The sequence below is a fragment of the Elephantulus edwardii genome, unplaced genomic scaffold (genome assembly GCF_000299155.1).
Source record: "Elephantulus edwardii isolate Elephantulus edwardi_28Jun2011 unplaced genomic scaffold, EleEdw1.0 scaffold00211, whole genome shotgun sequence".
NCBI lineage: Eukaryota > Metazoa > Chordata > Mammalia > Macroscelidea > Macroscelididae > Elephantulus > Elephantulus edwardii.
Window position 1 is genome coordinate 2,043,363 of NW_006399961.1, and position 22,075 is coordinate 2,065,437.

At 41.4% G+C, this 22,075-nt stretch overlaps 1 protein-coding gene and 1 pseudogene across 1 annotated transcript in view; both read left to right on the forward strand.

Annotated features, from left to right (window-relative positions):
* Positions 1–21,068, forward strand: part of LOC102848604 — a 190,792-nt pseudogene extending 169,724 nt beyond the window's left edge.
* Positions 21,069–21,290: 222 nt separating this feature from the next.
* LOC102849015 (non-histone chromosomal protein HMG-14-like) overlaps positions 21,291–22,075 on the forward strand; it is a 5,672-nt gene continuing 4,887 nt past the window's right edge. The window contains exon 1 of the mRNA XM_006897550.1: positions 21,291–21,302. Coding sequence (XP_006897612.1) covers positions 21,291–21,302 — 12 coding nt within the window. The remainder of the gene's footprint in view (positions 21,303–22,075) is intronic.

Genomic DNA, 22,075 nt, shown 5'->3' on the forward strand with positions numbered 1-22,075 from the left:
TATTGAAGGCTGTAGTCCTGACCTTCTGAAGCACTGTATTAAATGTTTCATAAAGATTGTTTTCTGTAATTCTCACAAGTGCTGTCATTCCCCTTTCCTGATGAAGGAACTCAAGCTCCAAAAAGTAAAAACAACTCATTCAAAATTCTCAAGCCCTTGAGAGGCAGAATGGGATCTCTAACTTGATAATCTGACTCAGAACCCTCACTGAGAATTCACCTGTATGATGTTCCTTATAATGTACCCTCATAAGGGGCTACAGAGCCCAGCACTGATAGTGAAAACACTTAGGTCCCCCTAGGAGTTGCTTGACTGCTGAGGTAAAGGTGGGAGATTTGAGTCCACTCTGCATTCTTCATATAAAAGACCTGGCAATGTTGTTTTTGCTGTTGTTAGAATGTGCCATTGAGTCACTTGCAACTCATAGCAACTCTGTGTAAAACAGCCCTAAACCCTGCTCTATCCTGTGCCAATTTTACTGTCTCTGATACACCTACCCTAATTACCCCAGTCACTGAATCAATCCATTTCATTGAGGGTCTTCCTCTCTTGCACTGTCCCTCTCCAAGGACTGGTCCCTCCTTGCAACATGTCCAAAGTATGTCAGATGAAGCTTCAGAATCCTTGCCTCCAAGGAGCAGCCTGGTTTAACCCTCTCCAGGATGAACCTGTTTGTTGTCTTAGCAGTCCATGGTATATTCAATACTCTTCTCCAGCACCCCAGCTCAAAGGCATCAATTCTCCTTCTATCATCCCGAGTCATTGTCGAGCTTTCTGACCTGGCAGTGAACTTTCAGAAAATTAGCCGCTGAAATCCCAGGGGAACCCAATCTGACACACAAGAGGGCCACAGTGAGTTGGAATCGAGGAAGCAGTAATTCTGACTTTAGCAAGTCACCCCAAATGCTGGAATCATGCCAGCTTTGTTTCTTCACACTCCATCGCTAACTCTCTCTCTCCTCTGCCTTTTCAAACTCTTCTCATCTCCAAGCCCCACATTTTCTACTCAGTCCTTATCACAGCGTTTGTTGTTGTTGTTGTTAGGGGCCCTTGACTCAGAGCTGACCCTCCAGTGGCTTTGAATTGTTGCACAGGTTAGTAGAGCAACTCCTTACCCTGAGGCCAGCAGGACTCACGCATGGAATTTAGCTCCTGTTTCCTGGACGCTTTCTCAACTGTTCCTGGTGGAGAAGTGAAGAGGAGTGCATGCCCTTAGCACCTAATTAAGCCGAAGTTATCTAAACAAAGAGTCATTTACTAGAGAGGAATTATATCGCTTTGTGTAAGCAGAAGCAGCTGCATTTTAAGTACTAGGATGGGGTTTCTTTTTCCCTTCCCTGTTTGATACACATACTTCATTTTAGAAACCCACTAGCGTGGAGAGGCAAGGATGTGTCCACACCCACCAACGTACCCTCTACAGTACCATCTGCATCCTGTGTGAGGCACAGCCACTTGTAGTCCAACCTCTGGTTTACCTGATCTTTGCGTTCACTCTGCGTAGGTGGCAGGTAACCTGAGTAGTGTAAGCAATCCAGTGTCCAAAAGAGGAAGGGGGGGAGGCGAGCAGAAAAAAGAGGTAGGGGAGAAAAATCACTAGGTTAATAGGTGGGGGGGGAGATGAAGAAATCAGAAAGATTCAATGGGTACTTGAAAAGAAGGCGTGATAATAGGCATTGTTGTTGTTGTTAAATGCCTTCAAGTCACAGGCGACTCATAGAGATCCTATGAAGGAGAATCCTGGATGCTTGGGTGCCTTTCTTCCTCTCTCCAGGTTCATAGGGTTTCCAGAGGCAAGCTACTATGGAAGTGGATGCCACTCCTCCTTCCAAGCTTGTTTTCATTGGGGAGCTCCACCCCACTCTCTGTCCGCATTGGGTAGCCAACCAGTAACGCATCTGACACATCAGTGTCACAGTGTTCCGCCTCATGGCAACCACAGGTTACCACTGTATGGCAACTTGTACACCAGGGCTATACAACCTAGAGGAATGTCTGAACAAAAACAATGAAAGACAGGCCTGAGGGCTGCGGATTAAAAGTCACCCAACTTTGGCTTGGTAGCATTGCTTTCTGTCCACTGGGCCAGCTGATCTCTCTCTCTATGTTGATATTATTGTTGTTAAGTGCCGTCGAGTCGCAGGCAACTCATAGAGACCCTATGAAGGAGAGTCCTCAACGCTTGGGTGTTGCATAGATCAATGGTAATGAATTATACAAGATATAATGTCTATGAATGACTATAAAACATAATGTATGTGAATAAGTGTATACAAAAAAGTGTTTGTTATGAAACACTAGAAATGATTTTATGCAAACCAATTGAAAAAATTTTAAAGAAGAATTGACCAGGTCTATAAATCATGGTAGTTGGCTGCCCAGATGTTATTTCCTGGGTTTTCCCCAGAAGAATTTCCCATCTGGGTATCACTGAGGCAGGATGAGGTCAACATCAGAGTCCATCTGAGCTGGTTCTCCTGAGTCACCTCAAGTGTCACAGGAACAGGAAGAAGTCTGGACCGAGTTCTTGCTCCTTCCAGTTCCTCCACCTTCCCCACTCCTCCTTTTCCCATTGGGAACTAGTGCACCTTCCAACATGGTGGACAGGCAACTTCCTAAGGATCAGCTGGGCCATCCCACAGTGCAAGGCAGGAGGAAGGGGAGAGAGAGTGGAAGGGGAGGGAAGAATCACAAGGGAAATGGTCTGTCTTAGAGAGTGTGAAACCAAGTCTCTCCTCGGAGCCTTGGATTTTGAAACTCCATCTCACATAATTTGGGCACGTGGCCAGAATGGACCAGCCCTTGGAGAAGGATGTCATGCTCAGAAGGATAGAGGGACGGGGCAGGAGAGGAAGACCCTGGGTGGGATGAATTGCTACAGTAACTGGGACAATGAGGGTTGGTGTTTGGAGTCAGTGAGACTGGCTCAGGACAGGGCAGGCTATGGAGCTGCTGTACATAGGGTCGCTATGAGTCACAGGGTACTTGGGCACACAACATAGCCACTTTATCCCTTTCCATTCTTCAAGAAAGAAATGTTAAGCAATTCTCTTTCTATCATCTCTGGTCACTGTCCAGCTCTCTGACACACAGCACCCAATTGTGAAGACTGTGGACTAGATCAGGTGCACCTTAAATCCAAAACACTTCTTAAGGGAGTTCTGGTGGCCTAGTGGCAGGTAGCTGCACTATAATCCCTAAGGTGCATGGTTGGAATCCACCAGATGCTCTCCTGGAGAAGGAGAGGCAAGATCCTCCTGTACCAGTTGGATCCAATTTAATACACACACACACACACACACACACACACACACACACAGTAAAAAACAACAACAACAACACAAAAACAAAAAAACCAAAACGAAACAAACAAAAAAACCCACAAAAACTAAAACACTACTTGGTCCTGTGTTAAGTTGCTATTGTCAGTCCATTTCACTGAAAGTCTTCCTATTTTTTACAGACGTTTACTTTACCATGGCACTAAGAACAAGTATGACTACTCGATCAAGCATAATGTCCCTTTGCAGGGCCTAGTTTCTCCTGATAAGCTGATCAGAGAGCCTGAGATGAAACCTCATCATCTTCGCACATGAGGAGCATTCTGGCAGTTCTTCTTCCAAGCCAGATTTGTTCGTTTTTCCGGAAGTCCATGGTATATTCAATAGTCTCTGCCAACACCACAACCTAGCAAATCATTGTGCATCAGTTTTCTCTAGAAAGCTGTTACCAGTTTCTGTTCTTTTTCCTGTGTTGTGACTCCTGGCTCATTTTCCTGTGTGTACCGTCTGGTTGGGTCCTGTGTTGGGACCAGGACCTCCATAGTCTTGAAACTTCCACAGTTGCACACAACAGGAACAATGAGAGATACAGACACTGCTGCGTGATGCACTGGGAATGAATGACAAAAACATGGCTAAAGGAAGAGTTACTGTTATATGCTGTCAAATTGACTGTGATGCCTAGCAACCCTGTGAAAGGTAGTTCTGAACCCTGCCCTATCCTGAGCCAATCTCACTATCTCCGACACACTTGTCCCCATTACCCCAGTCACTGTGCCAATCTATCTCATACAGGGCCTTCCTTTCCTGTGCTGACTCTCTACCCTTTCAAGCTTAATGACCTTCTCCAAGAACTGGTCCCTCCTAGCAACATGCCCAAAGTATGTCAGATGGAGGCTCAAAATCCTTGAATCCAAGGAGCAACATGGTTTCACCCTCTCCAGGACAGATCCATTTGTTTTCTTGGCAGTCCATAGTATGTTTAATACTCTTCTCCAGCACCACAATTCAAAGGTAGCAATTCTTCTGTCATCCTTAGTCATTTTCCAGCTCTCTGACACATAGCAAGTAGTTGAGAAGACCATGGCCTCAATCAGGCACACCTTAGTCTCAAGACTGATATCATTGCTCTTTAGCAGTCTGGAGAGGCCCGTGAGAGCAGACTTTTCCAATGCAACTCATCTTTCGACTTCCTAACTACTGGTGTGAAGAGTGTTGATTATGAATCTGAGCAAGATGAAATTGTTAATAATCTCAATCTTTTCTCCATCTATTATGGTGCTGTCAGTTGGCCCTGTGGTGAGAATCTTTTTTCATGTTGAAATACAATCTATATTGAAGACTGCAGCTCTTGATATGCAGGAAACACCAGGTCCTCCTCAGTTTCAGTGAGAAACGTTGTGTCATCTACATAACGCAGGCTGTTGGTAAGTCTTCCTCCAAACCTGAAGCCACATCCCTCCTCGTAAAGTCCAACCTCCCAAATAATCTATTCTGCTTATAGATTTAAAAGGTATGGAGATAGATTGAGATATCCCTGACACTCTGCAATCCTTTCTTGATTTTGAACCATGCAGTGTTTTCTTGCTCTCTGTGGACGACTGCTTCCTGGTATAAGTATGCATTTCACACGATCACAATCAGGTATATTTGTTCATACCTCACTGCCCTTTCTTTTCACGAGTTATCTCACCTCTGCATTCTCCTCCCTCCCTCCCTCCTCCCCCTCTCTCCCACACACATTCTAACTTATTCTCTGTATTGACTATTCTCTCCCTCTTGTATTCTCCCTAAACTTTCTTCAGCTACCACATAAATTTTGTAATTCTTCTATTTTTCCTTATCTTCTTAATATTTTCATCTTCTCTCTGCCTTCATACACATACACACCTATGTTTACCACAGCCCGCCTCCTCATAAAGTGTACACACACACACACATACACACACACACACACACACACACACACACACACACACACTCTCTTTCCTACAATATGTTATCTAGCGCACATAAACTGGCGCCCGCTCCAGCAGCTCCTCTCTTTCTCTCTTCCTAAAGAGAGTGCAGCCGTTGAAAAACGTAACTGAGGAGGAACATCACCAGCTGCCTATCTTACTGCAATGCAGTTGAGGGCCCAATTCTCCCAGCCTCTACAGCTTCTGGACTTTCTCTAACCCCTCAAACAACGCTCAGTTTGAGCTAAGCAGAGAAAAACAAAATACAAAGAACAAGCCATGTATTTTCTCCTGAATCTTTAAGGTGTTAATATCAGTTAATGATGCAGAGAGAGACTGGCGTTACTGGTGGTGTGATCAATTAGCAGAGCAGGTTGCTAGTCAAAAGGCTGGAGTTTGATTCCACCCAGAGACACCTTGGAAGAAAGTCCTGGAAATGCTCCGTTTGGGAAAAAAAATCTATGGAGCTCAGTTCTACTTTGAATGAACTACTCAGAGTGCTAAAGAGCAATGATGTCATTCTGGAGACTAAGGTGCACTTGATCCAGGCATGGTCTTCTCAATTGCTTACTATGCATCTGATAGCTGGACAATGAATAAGGATGACAGAATTGATGTCTTTGAGTTGTGGTGCTGAAGAAGAGTATTATACGTACCACGGACTGCCAAGAGAACTAACAGATCTGTCCTTGAGAGAGTGAAACCAAGTTGCTCCTTGGAAGCAAGGATTTTGAGGTTTTCTCTCACATACTTTGAGGACATGTTGCCAGGAGGGGCCATAGAGAAAGACATCATGCTTGGAAGGGTGGAGGGTCAGTGCAGGAGAAGAAGATCCTGGATGAGATGGATTGACACAGTGACTATGGCAATGGGGTCTTGTGTGTCAGAGATGGTGAGGTTGGCTCAAGATAGAGCAGGGTTCAGAACTACTGTTCATAGGGTCTTAGTCAATGCAATGGCACATAACAATAACAACTCTTCAGAAATGACACTGTGACAGTTTTGTTTACTTGCCTGTTTTGTTGATAAAAGGTTGGGAATGGTGTCATCATAAGCATTAGGAAGGAACGCTTTATGGCAAGGGTTGGAAGGAACTAGCAACTCCTTTGCTTTTTCTCTACTAGCTTCAGGGAGCTCTGGAGGCTTAGTGCCTGGGGAGTGGCACTTCTCCAAACGTGGCTCCACCAGCAACTTCTCAGGAGAAAGACAGGCAATCTCCCCCAGTGCTATTTAGAGCCTCTGAAAACCCACAGAAGGGTCAGCTATGAATTGGTTCTGACTCAACAACAATGAGTCTGAGTTGTTCTTTGCAACCAATTTTAAAATGGACTTTGCTGGGCTTTATGTGAGTGGAAATATGTGTCTAGATTTTCACTTCCCTAGCCCATAAGGAATGCCTGATAAAACTTGAGAACTAACAGATCTTTCTGGGTGTGTCATTCCTTGGCTCACTATGGCCTGTTATGGGGAATATATAAAAGAAGGAGCTTACAGTAGAAAGTGGGGGACTCATTTCCAAGGAATGTGGAAAAATTAGAGCTTTAAGGTTCAAGTCCCACTTCTGCTGCTAACTACTTGCTTAACCTCAGGCAAGTCACTCACTTTGAAGCTCAATTTTTCCATCTGTAAAATCTGCCAGCATTTTCTCATTTTAAATGTCTGCAAATTAAAATTTGCCTTTGCTCTAATTATTGGGAAAAAGAATTAAAAAAGAAACTTGCAGAAAACAAGAGCCAACTTTGGTGGGTTTGTGTTTTTGGTTTTGGTTTTTTTTCTGAGGCAGATATGGAATAAATGGCATAAGGCAGTGTGTCCATTAATGGGTAAATGCTTTTTTAAATAAAACTCAGAATCAGAAAGAATAGAAATGTTTGGGGAGGGGAAGGTTTTTAGCATTCCTTGTAGACTTTCTCCCCTTCTTCTTTAAGTAATAGAACCTCTTACCTTGCAAATACACCCACTAAATTTTAGCTAAACACATGGCTACTCAAAGCCATAATTTCCCAGAATGCCTTGTAATCAGGCTCTGCTTTGTGGAATGGGTACCAACAGCTCTTTCAGGCTAGTGGTATATGAACAGTCATGATGTGCACATTTCTGTACCATTTCTTTACATCTTCTTTCCCTTGACTCTTTTTCTCCCACTTCTCACCAGTTGATGAATGATGACAATTTAAACATACAGAGAAATCACAAGATGAGTGGAAGAGCCCTCTTGCTGTTGTGAGCCACTCAATTCTGGAAAAACAGTCCTATTCTGTCAAAGCCACGGTATTCCAGATCTCTGTATTACAGTAGATAAACCATTAGCCTTCAGATAAAACTCAAAGACTTAGGCGAGCTCTGGTGGCCTAGTGGCAAGAAGCTGCACTGCAATCCCAGAGATGCACAATTCAAATCCACCGGATGCTCTGCTGAAGAAGGAGGAACAATCGCATCCTGTACCAGTCAGATCTGATTTGATGGTACACACATTAAAAATAAATAAATAAATGAATAAAACAAAACAAAACAAAAAAACACCTCAAAGACTTAAAAGTGAAAAACAAAACCAAACCCATTCTAATCAGTTGCTCATTGAGTCAATTCCATGTGGCACCATGTGCAGTATACCTGTGTGCCGCAGAGTTTTCATTGGCCAACTTTTCAAAAGCCAGCTGCTGGACTTTTCTTTGAGCACCTTGAGGTGTTTTCAAGCTGGCAAGCTTTCCTTTAGCATCCAAGTGAGTTAGCCATTTGACCACCCAGGGACTCAGTTGCCTCCTCTAAGAGTTTGGCGTTGTTTGGGTCCCTGTGTTGACTGTGACGTATCCTATGAGCAACGGATCAGAATGTGGCTCTATCCCTCACCATCCCCTTCATCTATGCCATGCTCAAGACAATTGTCACTGCCACTGTGAAAATCCACTGCATGGAGGGTCTTCCTCTCTTTCAATAACCCTTCACGTTTTTCATTCGATGGTGGCCAATTGGTGCTTCCTGAGTGACAGAGATTGAGATTGCTGATAACTTCAGCTTACTTGGTTCCACAATCAACATACTGCCTGCATCATAAGAGATTGACAGCAGCACGATATGGTCAGAATCAAAGAAATACTGATGGCTTGAGACTTAGGCCATCACATCAGGGGCTGGTCAATGGGAGACGGGTGTTGAATGTTGTAAGCAAAAATAGGAAAGGTTGCTGGTGGAGTAGGGAAAGTGTGGATAAAAAAACAAAACAAAACAAAAAAAAACAAACAAAAACAAAAAAATCCACAAAACAAAAAAAACCCAACCAAACATGTAGTGGGGTGGGCAGCAACATTGAATATTGGTCTTTTTCTAACTGGTAAATGTCTTTCATCTGCTCTTTTCTTTAGAATGCTTGTCTGTCAGATACTATTATATATATTTAAAGATTGAGACAGACTAGGAAGAGGATTGGCCATCCACTTCTGAAATTATAGGCCTTCAAAAACCCTATGTACAATAGAGCACACTTAGACCAGCAGTAAGGAGGAAGGGGAATGAGTTGCATTGGGAAAGTCAGCTGTCAAGGACCTCTCTAGAGTACAAAAAGCAACGATGTCAGTCTAGAGACTAAGCTCTGCCTGATCCAGGCAATGGTCTTTGCAATTACTTGTTATATATCAGAGAGCTGGACAATGACTAAGAACGATAGAAGAAGATGCCTTTGAGTTGTGATGCTAGAAGAGTTTTGAACATTCAGTGGACTGTCAGGAGAACAAACAGATCTGTCCTGGAGAGGGTGAAATCAAGCTGCTCTCTAGAGGCAAGGATTTTGAAGATCCACCTCATATACTTTGGGCACGTGTCCTGAAGGGACCAGTCCTTTGAGAGGAACATCATGCTTGGAAGGGAGGAGGGACAGCACAGGAGGGGAAGATGCGAGATGAGATGGATTGACTCAGTGACTGGAGCAATGGGATTAGCTCTGTTGGTGACGATGAGATTGGCTCAAGATAGTACAGATAGTACAGGTTTCAGAGCTAACATACATAGGGTCACTATGTGTTGAAGATGGTTCAATGTCACCTAACAACAACAATAACAAGGACAAGAACCACTTGACAACATGCCCAAGGGATGTGAAAAGAAGTTTCACCATTCTTGTCTCTAATGAGCACCCAGGTTTCACTTTAGGAGAAAATTAATAGTATCAGAAGAAAAAGTTAGAAACAGGAATGAGAGTGCCATAAAAGAACACAGGCTAAGAAGCCTGAAGGATCTGATTTTTGAATGATGCATCTGTTGCTTGCCAGCTCTATGACCTTGAACTAATCATTTACACTGAGTCTTTCCATCTACAGAACTGGGAAGTACCATCTCCTTCAGGATGATAGTAAAGATCAGAGGTCAACTTGGTAAAGTGCATGAGTGTTTGATAAATGTAGCTGTGGTTACTATTAGAAAGCTCATTATAAGAGCCAGTTCAAGCACAGCTTGGGAGGTAGAACTCTAAGGAGTGGAGGCATTTTCATTGTTTTCATTTGTCGGGCAACAGCTCTCAGCTCCAGGGCTGGCAACATTCCCAAATGTGGCCCAGTGCGAGCCAGAAGGCAGTTAGCAAAGTGATTAGACACCCAAAAGGGAACTAGAAAAGGAAGTACGTTCGCATAAAGGAGTTACCTTTGTGGAACTTGCTTTCTGGTCCCCAAATCAAGAAGAAATGTACCTAATGAAAGCTGTAAAGCATGTAGCTATCAGTTCTCCCTCTTGGCCTTGATGACTGGCAAACTCAAAGCCCAATTTGTGGCTTTACATAGTCACTCAAATTGACTTACACAGTTTCTGAGATCATTTCTACTCTATGATTCCCTTCATTCAATTTCTTTGTTTCATGAAATACCACAAGAGAATGACAGAGAAGTCAGGCACGTCTGTATTTGCTTCACTCCTGACTTAATTTCAAGGAACCACGATGGCTACTCATTGAGGGTCTTCCTCGCTTTCGCTGATCTTCCATCTTTCCAAGCATGATGAGCCTTTCCAAGGATTGTTGTTGTTGTTGATTGCCTTCGAGTTGAGCACGATTCATAATGACCCTATGACCAAAAGGCCTGGCCTCTCTTAACAATATGTCCAAAGTGTGTGAGAGGAAACTTCCCCATCCTCAATGAGTTAGATCGACACAGAGACTGAGCTCTGGGCTCTCAAGTGTGTTGAGGATGATGAGGATGGCACAAGTAGGACAGGGTTTAGATCTGTTTGTTCACAGGGTCGCTTAAGAGTTGTACTCAACTGAACCACACCTAACAACAACAACAATGGTTACTAGGAAGTACACCTGTTCCTCCCAAAAACTATCTACAACTTCAGAAGTCCAATGGGAGATTGCAGTGAGTTGGAATCAACTTGACAGCAGTGGGTTTTACTTTCTTTTGCAATCCTTCCTTGCTTAATTTTTCTCTTCCTCAGTTCTTCTAAATGTCATTTTCTAAAGGTATTTTATGGGAGTTTCTTCCACAATATCCCTAACAGAAGATCAGATCAGTAACAACCTGTTGAAGAGAGATATGGAGCCTGATTCCATAAATATTTACATCCTTGGAAACCTGGTAGGGAAATTCTGTCCTGTGGGGTAGCTATGAGTTAAAATTGACTCAAAGACAGTGAGATATAGTAAGAGGCTGTAGTTGTTGTTGTGTACTGTCGAGTCGGAACCATAGCTGACCCTCCAGTGAGTTTTCAGAGGCAGTTAATCATGTGGGAGGAGATTGCCCATCCTTCTCCTGTATAGAGGAGGCAAAAAGCACAAGGAAAAGAAAGATAATAGAGAAATGGAAAGATGTTAGTTCTTAGTGATGCTGTATTAGCTCCAAATATTTGGGAGTATTTTCTTTCTTTTTTTCCCTTTTTTATTATTAATTTTAATAAATGTTTACAGAGACTTTGGATTTCCATTCATTCATTCATTGCCTCATTTTTCCTCCTGCCCACAGAGTATTTTCTAAATATTCACAAATGATCTCTTTACCAGCTGTTGTGGATTAGATTTTGTCACCCGCCCAATACACCCACACACACAAACACACATTCATATAATGTGAGATCTATGTAATGATCCACCATGATATACTAAATCAAATAGTTGCAAAAGGATTAAGGGTGGAATGCCACATTTCCTAATCCTACCACAGCCCTTGGAAGCAGGAGCAGCATCCACTTCCTAAATAACATGCCTCTTGAAACTCTATGAACTTTGACAAATGTCGATAGTTGTGTAGGGACTTCAGGCCTTTTGTTCATAGGGTCGCTATGAGTCATGCTCGACTCGAAGGCAGTCAATGACATCAACCACCACAGCCCTAATCAAATGTAAGGGGAGTTCCCCTAAAACGTAGTCTCTAATATCTTTTATCCTGCTAGAAATAAATGAAGAAGAAATTAAGACAAAAAGTGAGGGAACCCTTTAATTCAATTCAACTCAGCTCAAGTCAGAAACAACTCATAGCTGACCCTCCACTGAGGAGCTGTTGGTGGATTGAACCTTAGTGCCACCAAAAGATAGTTGGCAGGAGTGGAGTGAGTTGTTGTTTGTTGTTCTGTTGTTGTTTTTCTTATCCAGGCTGCTTTGTGACAAATGTCTTGCTATCGTGAGGGTCACCACAGGTGGAAGTCTCCTGGGAATGCCAGGCCCAAAGATACTGAAGGCTTTGCTCCACCACTGACATAGACAGTTCCTGACCTTCCCCTAGACCTGGCATCCTGAAACTGGACTTTTAGTCTTTCAAGCTTTAAGAGAACAAATGTTTCTTTGTTAAAGCCAGACTTTTTGGTTTTTCCATTAAAGTAGCACTCGATAACTAAGATATAACTAAGATACCACTGTTTACCTCCAGACTTACTCAGTGATGTTAACAAAAAAAATGAGATGTATCTCATGAAAATACAGCTCACATAATGAGTGAATATATTTGCAAATTGTGTATTTGATTTTTTTTAAAAAAACAACACACCACTCCATAACGTGGATAATCTAGAATGCGTAAAGAACGTCTACTACTTAATAATAAAAGGAGTGGCATCCACTTCCGTAATAGCTTGCCTCCAGAAACCCTATGAACATGGAGAGAGGATGAGAGATACCCAAGTGTTGAGAACTCTCCTTCATAGGGTCGCTATGAGTTGCCTGCGACTCGACGGCACTTAACAACAACAACATATACTAATAACATGAAAGCAATCACATGAAAAGACATTCAACATCATAGTCATCAGAAAAAGGCAACTAAGTCACAATAGGGCCTCATAATCACTAAGATGGCTAGAATAAAAAATAATGTAAACCTTAATTTGTAATACCTAAAAAGTAGAAACAGCCTATAAATATCCATCAGTTGCTGAATTGACAAATAAATGCAATATATTAACATAATAGGAGAACTTTTGGAATAGAAGGGAATGAAATACTGATATCCACAACCATTTAAATGAACTTTGAAACACTATGCTAATTGAAATAAGTCAGGTACAAAGACAACATAAGAAACATATGATCTTATTGACATGAAGTCTTTAGAAGAAGTAGTCTATAAAGTTAAAATCCAGATTTCTTGTCTTCTGGATTGGAGCTCTGGTGGTCTAGTTCTAAGGGACCTTCCTGAGGCCAGCCTCTCCAGTGCTTTGAATCCCCTAGAGGCTCTATGGGAGAGAAATGGACAGTCTCCTCCCATGTGATTTTATAACTTTGGAAACTCACTGGAGCCTCAGTTATGAGTTGGTTCTGACTTGATGGCAATGAGTTGAGTTGAGTTAGTTGAGCTGAGTTGAGCTGAGGGAGAGAGGTTTTGGGGGGAGGGAATGGAAATGACTGCTAATGAATATTAGATTTCTTTGGGTTAGGGTTAGGATTAGGGTTAGGTGATGAGAATGTTCTAAAATGATAATGGTGATGGCTGGACAATTCTGTAGCTAAATTGTCAAAACTACTGAATCGTAACCTTCAAATAGATAAACTCTGTGTTATATGGTGGTTGGTTTTTTTTTGTGCTGTCATGTTGGAATCAACCCATTTTTGACCCTCCAGTGGGTTTTCAGAGGCAGTAAATTGCACAGGAGGTAACTGTACATCTTTCTCCCATGGTGTATCTAGTGAATTAGAACAATTTCCTTTCAGGTTGGACTCCTTACCAGTAGGCCACTAGAGCTCCCTTATTATAAGGGGCATCACGCTTGAAAAGATGAAGAAGAGGAAGACCCCCAATGAGACGGATTGACATGGTGACTCCAGCAATGGGCTGGAGTGTGTCAGAGATGATGAAGATAACACAGGATAGAGCAGGGCTCAGGTCAGCTGTTCATAGGGTCACTGGGAGTCATACTCCACTCAACAGCACCTAACAACGACAACAATATATCTCAATTTATTTTAAAATGAGGTATAGATAGAAATGCATGGTGCCTGACTACCTTTATTGAATGTTTTATCAAGAATCCAACAGATGTATCTTGATCAAAATAAGAAGTGTGGAAAAGAACTTCAAACTCATATGGAAACCAGACTTGCTGGATCTATGGAGACTGAGAGAATGCCTAAAACTCAGAAATAGTTTTTAAACTATTTGCACTGAGATTATTTAATAAAATCCTCATTAAGCTAAGTAAAAGTTTATCCCAATTAATAAAAAGTTATTTCCTTGAGATTAATGTTCTTGTAAAGAATTATGAGTTTTATCTGACAACAGTTAATATAAAGTAGAGGTGAGAACTTTAGGAGCAGACAGCCTACATTAACGGGTGATGAGCATTATAGGTAGAGACACTGAGAATTGTGACACAACATAAAGAATGCAGCCAACACTTTTAAAATTGATTCATCGCAGAAATTGTGAATGGATTTATGTTTGGTTGTGTATATTGTCACCAACAACAAAGAATTTTTTTTTAAATGTGATATAGGTATTGACTCAATTGTTATTGGTTGCAAACAACAGAATCTGTTTCCTAGTATACACAGAAAAAGGGAACTTATTAAGGCAATTAGGGATTCCATAGACTTCACAGGGTGTCAGTCCACACACCACACTTTGGGGTCAATGAGATGGATTGACATAGTGACTATAACTATGGATTCAAGTGTATCAGTGATGATGAAGATGACCCAGGACAGGGCAGGGTGCAGATATGCTTTTCATGGAGTTTTACGGACTGTAGCTAACTTGATGGCACCTAACAATAGCAACAACGCTACCACCACTCAGACTACACTCTTCAGCTCATACTAAACTCAAGGTGTCAGTTCTACACTATTCCTTACCAAAATCTAGGTACTTTGGCAACACAGTTTACCTAAAGCTTTCTCATGCTGCTCTCTTCTGAATAGAAATCTAAGGGCACATAATCTTACTGAGATCAGATCATACACACCTGCAGTTAGGCTGCAGAGGGAATTGAGATATGGGTTCTAGATTCTATTTTATGGGAGTTTTTGTTGTTGTTGTTGTTGTGTGCCGTCGAGTCGCTTGCGACTCATAGCGACCCTATGTACAACAGCCCTAGACCCTGCTCTATCCTGTGCCAATCGAACTGCCTCTGACACATCCATCCCGATTACCCCAGTGACCAAATCAATCCACCTCATAGAGGGTCTTCCCCTCCTGTGCTTTCCCTCCACCCTACCAAGCATGATGTCCTTCTCCAAGGACCGGTCTCTCCTGACAACATGTCCAAAGTATGCCAGATGAAGCCCCAGAATCCTTGCCTCCAAGTAGCAGCCTGGTTTAACCCTCTCCAGGATGAATCTCTTTGTTTTCTTGGCAGTCCGTGGTACATTCAATACTCTTCTCCAGCACCACAGCTCAAAGGCATTAATTCTCCTTCTATCCTCCCTAGTCATTGTCCAACTCTCTAATGCATAACAAGTGATTGCAAAAACCATAGCCTGTATCAGACACACCTTAGTCTCCAGAGTGACACCGTTGTTCTTCAGTACCCTGGAGAGGTCCCTAACAGCAGACTTTCCCATTGCAATACATTTTTTTTAATTTCCTGGCTACTGGTGTCAAGAGTGTTGACTGTGGAGCCAAGCAGATTAAAGTAGTTAACAATCTATGTCAAATAATCAACACTCCAATCAAAGCAAAGGTCTTGGAAATTAAGAGTTGCTTTTTAAAGTTTATTTTTAATCTTTTTTTGGGGGGGGTACTTTTCAATAGATAGGTTTAGGGTCTTTTCTGCTGGTTTAAAGTTACATGGTCTAGTTTAGTCACTATGATGATAGTCATTCATTCAAGCTTCATTTGCATGTTTCTTTACACAAAGTTTTGTGGTAGGTAACTTGTGCACAACTCTTCTCTATTCCAAGTTCAGTGTCTTCACTGAGTAACTTGAAAAATGCCATGGGGGAGAATTTATACCATGGAAATTGGTAAATGCTACCAGAAAAAGGTTGTAACATCATTGGGGAGACCAAATCTGACTTCTACCTGCTTCATAAAGGGAAATTGTCCCCATAAATAATGCCCATGTTGTTGTTGTTGTTGTTTTTATGTGCCATCAAGTCGCTTGCAACTCATAGTGATCCTATGTACAACAGCCCAAAAACCTGCTCTATCCTGTGCCAACTTTGTTGTCTCTGACACACCTACCCTCATTATCTCAGTCAATACTAATCCAACTTATCAAAGATCTCCTTCTCTTTCTCCATCCCTCCACCCTTTCAAGCATGATGTCCCTCTCCAAGGACCAGTCCTTCCTTGCAACATGCCCAAAGTATGTCAGACGAAGCATCAGAATCCTTGCTTCCAAGGAGCAGACTGGCTTCACAGTCTCTAGGACGAGCTGTTTGTTCTCCTGGCAGTCCAGGGTATATTCAAAACTCTTCTCCAGTACCACAACTCAAAGGCATCAATTCTCTTTCTATCATCCCTAGCCATTGTTCAGCTCTCTGATGCATAGCAAGTAACTGTGAAGACTATGGCCTGGATCAGGTGCACCTTAGTTTCCAGACTGACATCGTTGCTCCTCAGTACTCTGGAGAGGTCCCTGATGGCAGACTTTCCCAATGCAATCAACCTCTTGATTTCCTGGCTGCTGGGACCAAGAATGTTCAATCCATATTGAAGGTTGCAGTCCTTGATTTTCTGCAGCAAGTGCTTCAGGTCCTCATCAGTTTCATCAAGCATGGTTATGTCATCTGCATAATAAATGTTATTGATGAATCTTCCTCCAATCCTAATGCCACACTTCTCCTCATACAGCCCAACCTCTTGGATGATCTGTTCTGCATATAGATTGAAAAGGTATGGAGATAGAATGCATCCCTGGCATACACCCTTCCCAGTTTTGAACCATGTAGTGTTTCCTTGCTCTATTCTGACAACTGTAACACCATAAAAATAGCTGAATGGTCTGGCATGCCACTCCACATGCTCCTGCACCTATTCCTCCAAATCATTGGGTCCAAGGTTAGCTGCAACTTGACTCACAAACGTCATTCATGATTGTGGGGTTTATTAGGGAAATAGGTTGAGCAGTAGAGGAAGCAAAAAAATATCACATCATTCAAGTTCAAGTTTAGTCCAGTAGCCTGAAGCCACATTAACAAGGCAATATTCCTCAAATAGTGCAAGTCCACCTTCAATTCAGCAGGACAAATAAACCTCTGGTTTCCTCAATCACACAGCAAACTTTTATCTCAGAGCAATCACAAGTCAGCTTTTCCTTCAACCATCCAGCAAGCAAAACTAAGCCTGTCTTCATCTCCAAGATTCTTCTTGTTACACCTTGCCACAGATACTTCACATCAGTGCCACAGTCTCTTCACCCTCTCTCTACCACCACCTCTCACAATGTCTTCATAGTCCCTCCACAATACGGAAAGCATTGACTCTTATATTGGACCAACAGCTGTTGATAATATGCAAAACCATATGTCCACACTTAAGGTAGCTGGAGACTATCCCCTTCAACTGATCTAATACAATGGCTAGAAAAGCTAATTTTCAAGTTTTCTGATACCACACTACTCACTAGGGCCTTTAATCTTTCTTGTTGTGAACCAACCCATAGCTTTTATCCTTCGTGAAGCAGATTTTAAACATTCCACAGCATATCACTGTCTTTATCTGCTTTGATACCTACATTATTATTGTAACAAGATAAGTATGTTAATACAGCCTACTCAAAGTAAGATCAATAGATCTTGGCTGTCCTATAAATTACTTGTTACCAGTCAACGATAAGTACAGAGATGGAGAGTCATTTATAGCAATTTGATATTGCTGTAATAATACCAGAGTATATGATTTTGTGTTTCAGAAAAGCATCAATCCTTGATGGGTTGGAAATTTAAAATTGGTTCATCACTACAGGTAGTTTGAGAAGTGCCACTTTACTCCACTCTCACGGTTCTTTATCCTATACCTTTTCTGCTCTCTCTCTCACATGATATTAAGATTGTTTTACCATAGATTAAATGTTCCCTTATTTGTGCATGAATTCTTCATTGCTTCCTACCTCTTAGCTTTTTGAAAACTGATTCAGAAGTCTTTGTTCATGTTCTACTGTCTTGACTCCTCCTGAGAAAAAAGTGACCTCCTCTCTCAGTGGAGGTGTGATAGAGTTTGTTTTTTTTTTAAAAAAAAGAAAAAGTCAGAAAAATACATTTATATAACAATAAATCTCTTTCTCCTGTATAAAATCAAGAAGGATATATACAAACTTCTAACAGTAGTTATCTGTATATGACAAGGTGATGGGTTGAAGAGCATAAATTATACCTTTTTTGTATGCTTGAATTTTTAAAATTTTCTACAATGAATATATGTTACACTCCACATAGAGGTTGGATTACATCTAAACATCAATAAATCAGAAATTGTCACCACTGTACCAATAGGCAACATTATGATAGATGGAGAAGAGATTGGCGTTGTCAACAATCTCATTTTACTTGGATCCACAATCAAAACTCACGTTGGCAACAGTCAAAAAAAACCCAGTAGATATGTTTCATTGATGAAATATGATATCAAAGATCTCTCCAAAGTGCTAAAGAGCAGGGCTGACAATTTAAAGACTAAGGTGCACATGATCCAAGTCATGGCATTTTCAATTGTTTCCTCTACATTTGAAAGTTGAGCAGGTAATAAGGATGGAAAGCTCTAAGAGGAGAAGTGTGGCATTAGGATTGGAGGTAGACTCATCAACAATCTGCGTTATACCGATGACACAACTCTGCTTGCTGAAACTGAGGAGGACCTGAAGCACTTGCTGCAGAAGGTCAAGGATTGCATCAAGAAAACAAAGATTCTCACCACTGGGCCGATTGGCAGCATCGCGATAGATGGTGAAGAGGTTGAAATTGTTGACAGCTTCAGTTTGCTTGGCTCTAAAATCAACATTCTTGGTACCAGAAGCCAGGAAATTAAAAGACAAATTGCATTGAGAAAGTCTGCTGTCAGAAATCTCTCCAAGGTACTGAGGAGCAATGATGTCGGTCTAGAGACTAAGGTACGCCTTATGCAGGCCATCGTCTTTGCCATTACTTGTTATGCATCAGAGAGCTGGACAATGACCAGGGATGATAGAAGTAGAGTTGATGCCTTTGAGCTGTGGTACTGGAGAAGAGTATTGAATATAACATGGACTGCTAGGAGAACAAACAAGTTCATCCTGGAGAGGGTGAAGCCAGGCTGCTCCTTGGAGGCAAGGATTTTGAAGCTCCACCTGATATATTTTGGACATGTTGCAAGGCGAGATCAGTCCTTGGAGAGGGATGTCATGCTTGGGAGGGTGGAGGGACAGTGCAGGAGAGGAAGAGCCTCAATGAGATGGATTGATTCCGTCACTGGGGTAATGAAGATAGGTGTGTCAGAGACAATAAAGTTGGCAAGAGACAGAGTAGGGTTTAGGGCTGTTGTACATAGGGTTGCAATGAGTCACAAGAGACTCGACGACACATAACAGCAACAACAATAAAAGAAGAATCAATGCATTTGAACTGTAGTACTGGAAAAGAGTGCTGAATATAACAAGCACTGCCAAGAGAACAAGCAAGTCAGTCTTCGAGGAGGTGCAAAGGCAAAGATGGTGAGACTTCATCTAACAAACTTTGGGCATGTTGTCAGAAGGGGCCAGTCTCTGGAAAAAGACATCATACTGGAAAATCTTAAGGGTCAAAGAAAGAAAAAAAACGACCCTAAACAAGATGGACTGACACAGTGACTAACAATGGGCTAAAATATATTGAAGATGGTGAGGATGGGGCAAGAGAGTGCCAAGTTCAGAACTGTTGTTCATAGGGTTGCTATTTTGGTCACGTTGCCAGCAGAGGTTATTTCTTGGACTGGTGCATCATGCTTGGAAGGGTAGGGATTCAGCAAGAGAGAGGAAGACCCACAAGGAGACGGACTGACACAGTGACTGCAGCAACGAGCTCAAACGAGTCAGAGATGAAGAGGATGGTACAGGATAGGAAAGAGTTCAGATCCGTTGTTTGTAGGGTCACTCTGAGTTGTCCTTAACTTGGTGGCACTTAATAACAACAACATGAGTTATAGTGAACTCCAAGGCACATCATAATAACAATAAAAAAAGGGGGGGAAATGAGCCCCTTGTACTCATCTTCTGGATCTTATAAGACTGTCAATGTTTCCTGTGGGCTTTTGGTTTGGGGGTCCCACCCCTAGTTCTTTATGCCATAAGAGAAAATGCTGAATCATATACATCATTTCTGGAAAATCTTAGGATATTATCTCTATCATAGAGCGGCTATATTGACACTCTTGGATATTAAGCCCCTATCATAACTGGTATGCAAATACAATGAAGAGGTGTTGCTTTGAGTCTTCTCCCCAATTTCCTTCCAAATTCTTCAGATTCAGCACTGAGTTATTACCATACACTTAAAGGTTCATTTTCTGGAATGCCATCACTAATATTTCCCCAAAGCAAGTAGAATATATGCATTAAGCCACAAGTTCTCCATATATAAGGCAAAGAAGTTTCCAGGCTTGTCCTAAGCACTTGAAAACAAGGACAGTGGCAATTCTTCGTGTTTACAATCAGGCTTTAAGATGTGAAAGAGAATAATACATGCATTGCATTTCTATAGGAAGTTTTTACAGCCATGGGCTGTTCATATGTATAATATCATCTCATCCTACTTTCATGTGAGCCCTTTGAAATAATAATAATTAAAAATACATACTAAAAAGGCAGAAGCACTACCTTGAGGCTGTGGCACGGAAACTCCAAGCCAGCTGCCTGAGCCAGGCCCGCTATCTCCTCTGGACCTACATTTCGTCACAGAATACTACAAACACTTTTGAAGAGACATGTCCTCACTGCTTCCAGTTGATGGTGTTGGATAACTCTATAGTGCATCTCAAACCCAAGCCCAAAATGATATCTCAAATATAGAAACTTCTTACTCAAGAAACAAAAGGTTATACACTCACTTTAAAAGAAGCAGAACTCATGAAAAAGTGCTGAGACTGTATTGTTGGTTACTTGTAAAACCTGCAAGAGGATAAGTTAAACATCATGGTAAAAGTAGAAGCTTTCTATCATCATTGGTGAGCACTCTTAGAACTCCTAAATCTTCCTTCAAAACACCCCAGAGAAAGGCTCCAAGTTCTGCAAACCTAAATTTTGATAGGTTTGGTTCCAAAGGGAAGAGTACTGCATTGATACTCAGAACACCTACATCTGAACAGTCAACACCACTTTGCCTTCTTCCAAGAATATGAGCAAAATGCAGAAACAGTTCTCTCAACTAAAATTGTTGGTCAGTTCACAGAAATCTCAGAAAAATCCAATGATGGACTTTAAAAATTCTTGTGTTCTCTGTAAAGGATGGATTTTGAAAATAAAGATCTGATGTAATTTCTAAAGCTAAGTGAGAATAACATTAAAAAAACACACACAAACTTTTCATTGTTCTTGTAATACATAAATAAATAAATTCAAGAGTAAACTTTTTTTGGCATCCTTTGTTTATGGGGGAAATGCATTATTGGGATGAATAATACCTGCCTACCATTCAAGATGATTATGAGTATCAGAAACATGAAAAAAATAACGTTTTATGAAAATGGTAAAGATGCATATAGATGTGGGTTGTTATTTTCATATTCCTCTGCCTTAATCTTTATGTTGTGTTATTTCTAAGGAAAATGAGACCTTTTTTGAGAGGGTTTATGAACTTGTGAAGCTTTCTTCTAAGTATCTGTAACCTCATTGCAAATTCAGAAAAAGGATCAAGTGTATATAGTCTTAACTTCCCAGTCATCTATCTGCATAAATAGCTCGGTGAGATCTGCACATTTATTCCTATTTTGAGTGCAAAGGTAAGTACCTGGGACATACATCATTGTGTATGAATTATAGAAATTTTTTTTATTTCTAAATTTCCATTGTATCGTTGTTGTTGTCGAGTCGTAGGTGACTCATAGTGACCCTATGAACGAAAGTCCTCGACACTTATGTGCGTGACTTTCATCCATTCTCCAGATTTATAGGGTTTCCAGAGGCAAGCTATTTATGGAAGTGGATGCCACGCCTGCTTCCAAGCTTCTTTCAACCAGTGACTGCCACCAAACACTGTCCACCATGGTAACCGTTATTGCATTTGACACATCAGTGTCACAGTGCTCACTGTTCCTATAATAATTTTTTATTTTAAGTATTATTTTGCTTACTCTGGTGAAGAATTATTTCTCAGTCTAAAAATTATGTCAAAACTTGACAGAACAACAATTTAGTTACCCTGCTTGCTGTAACTGAGGAAGACCTGAAGCACTTGCTGCAGAAGGTCAAGGACTGCAGTCTTCAATATGGATTGAAGCTCAACATCAAGAAAACAAAGATTCTCACCACTGGGCCAAT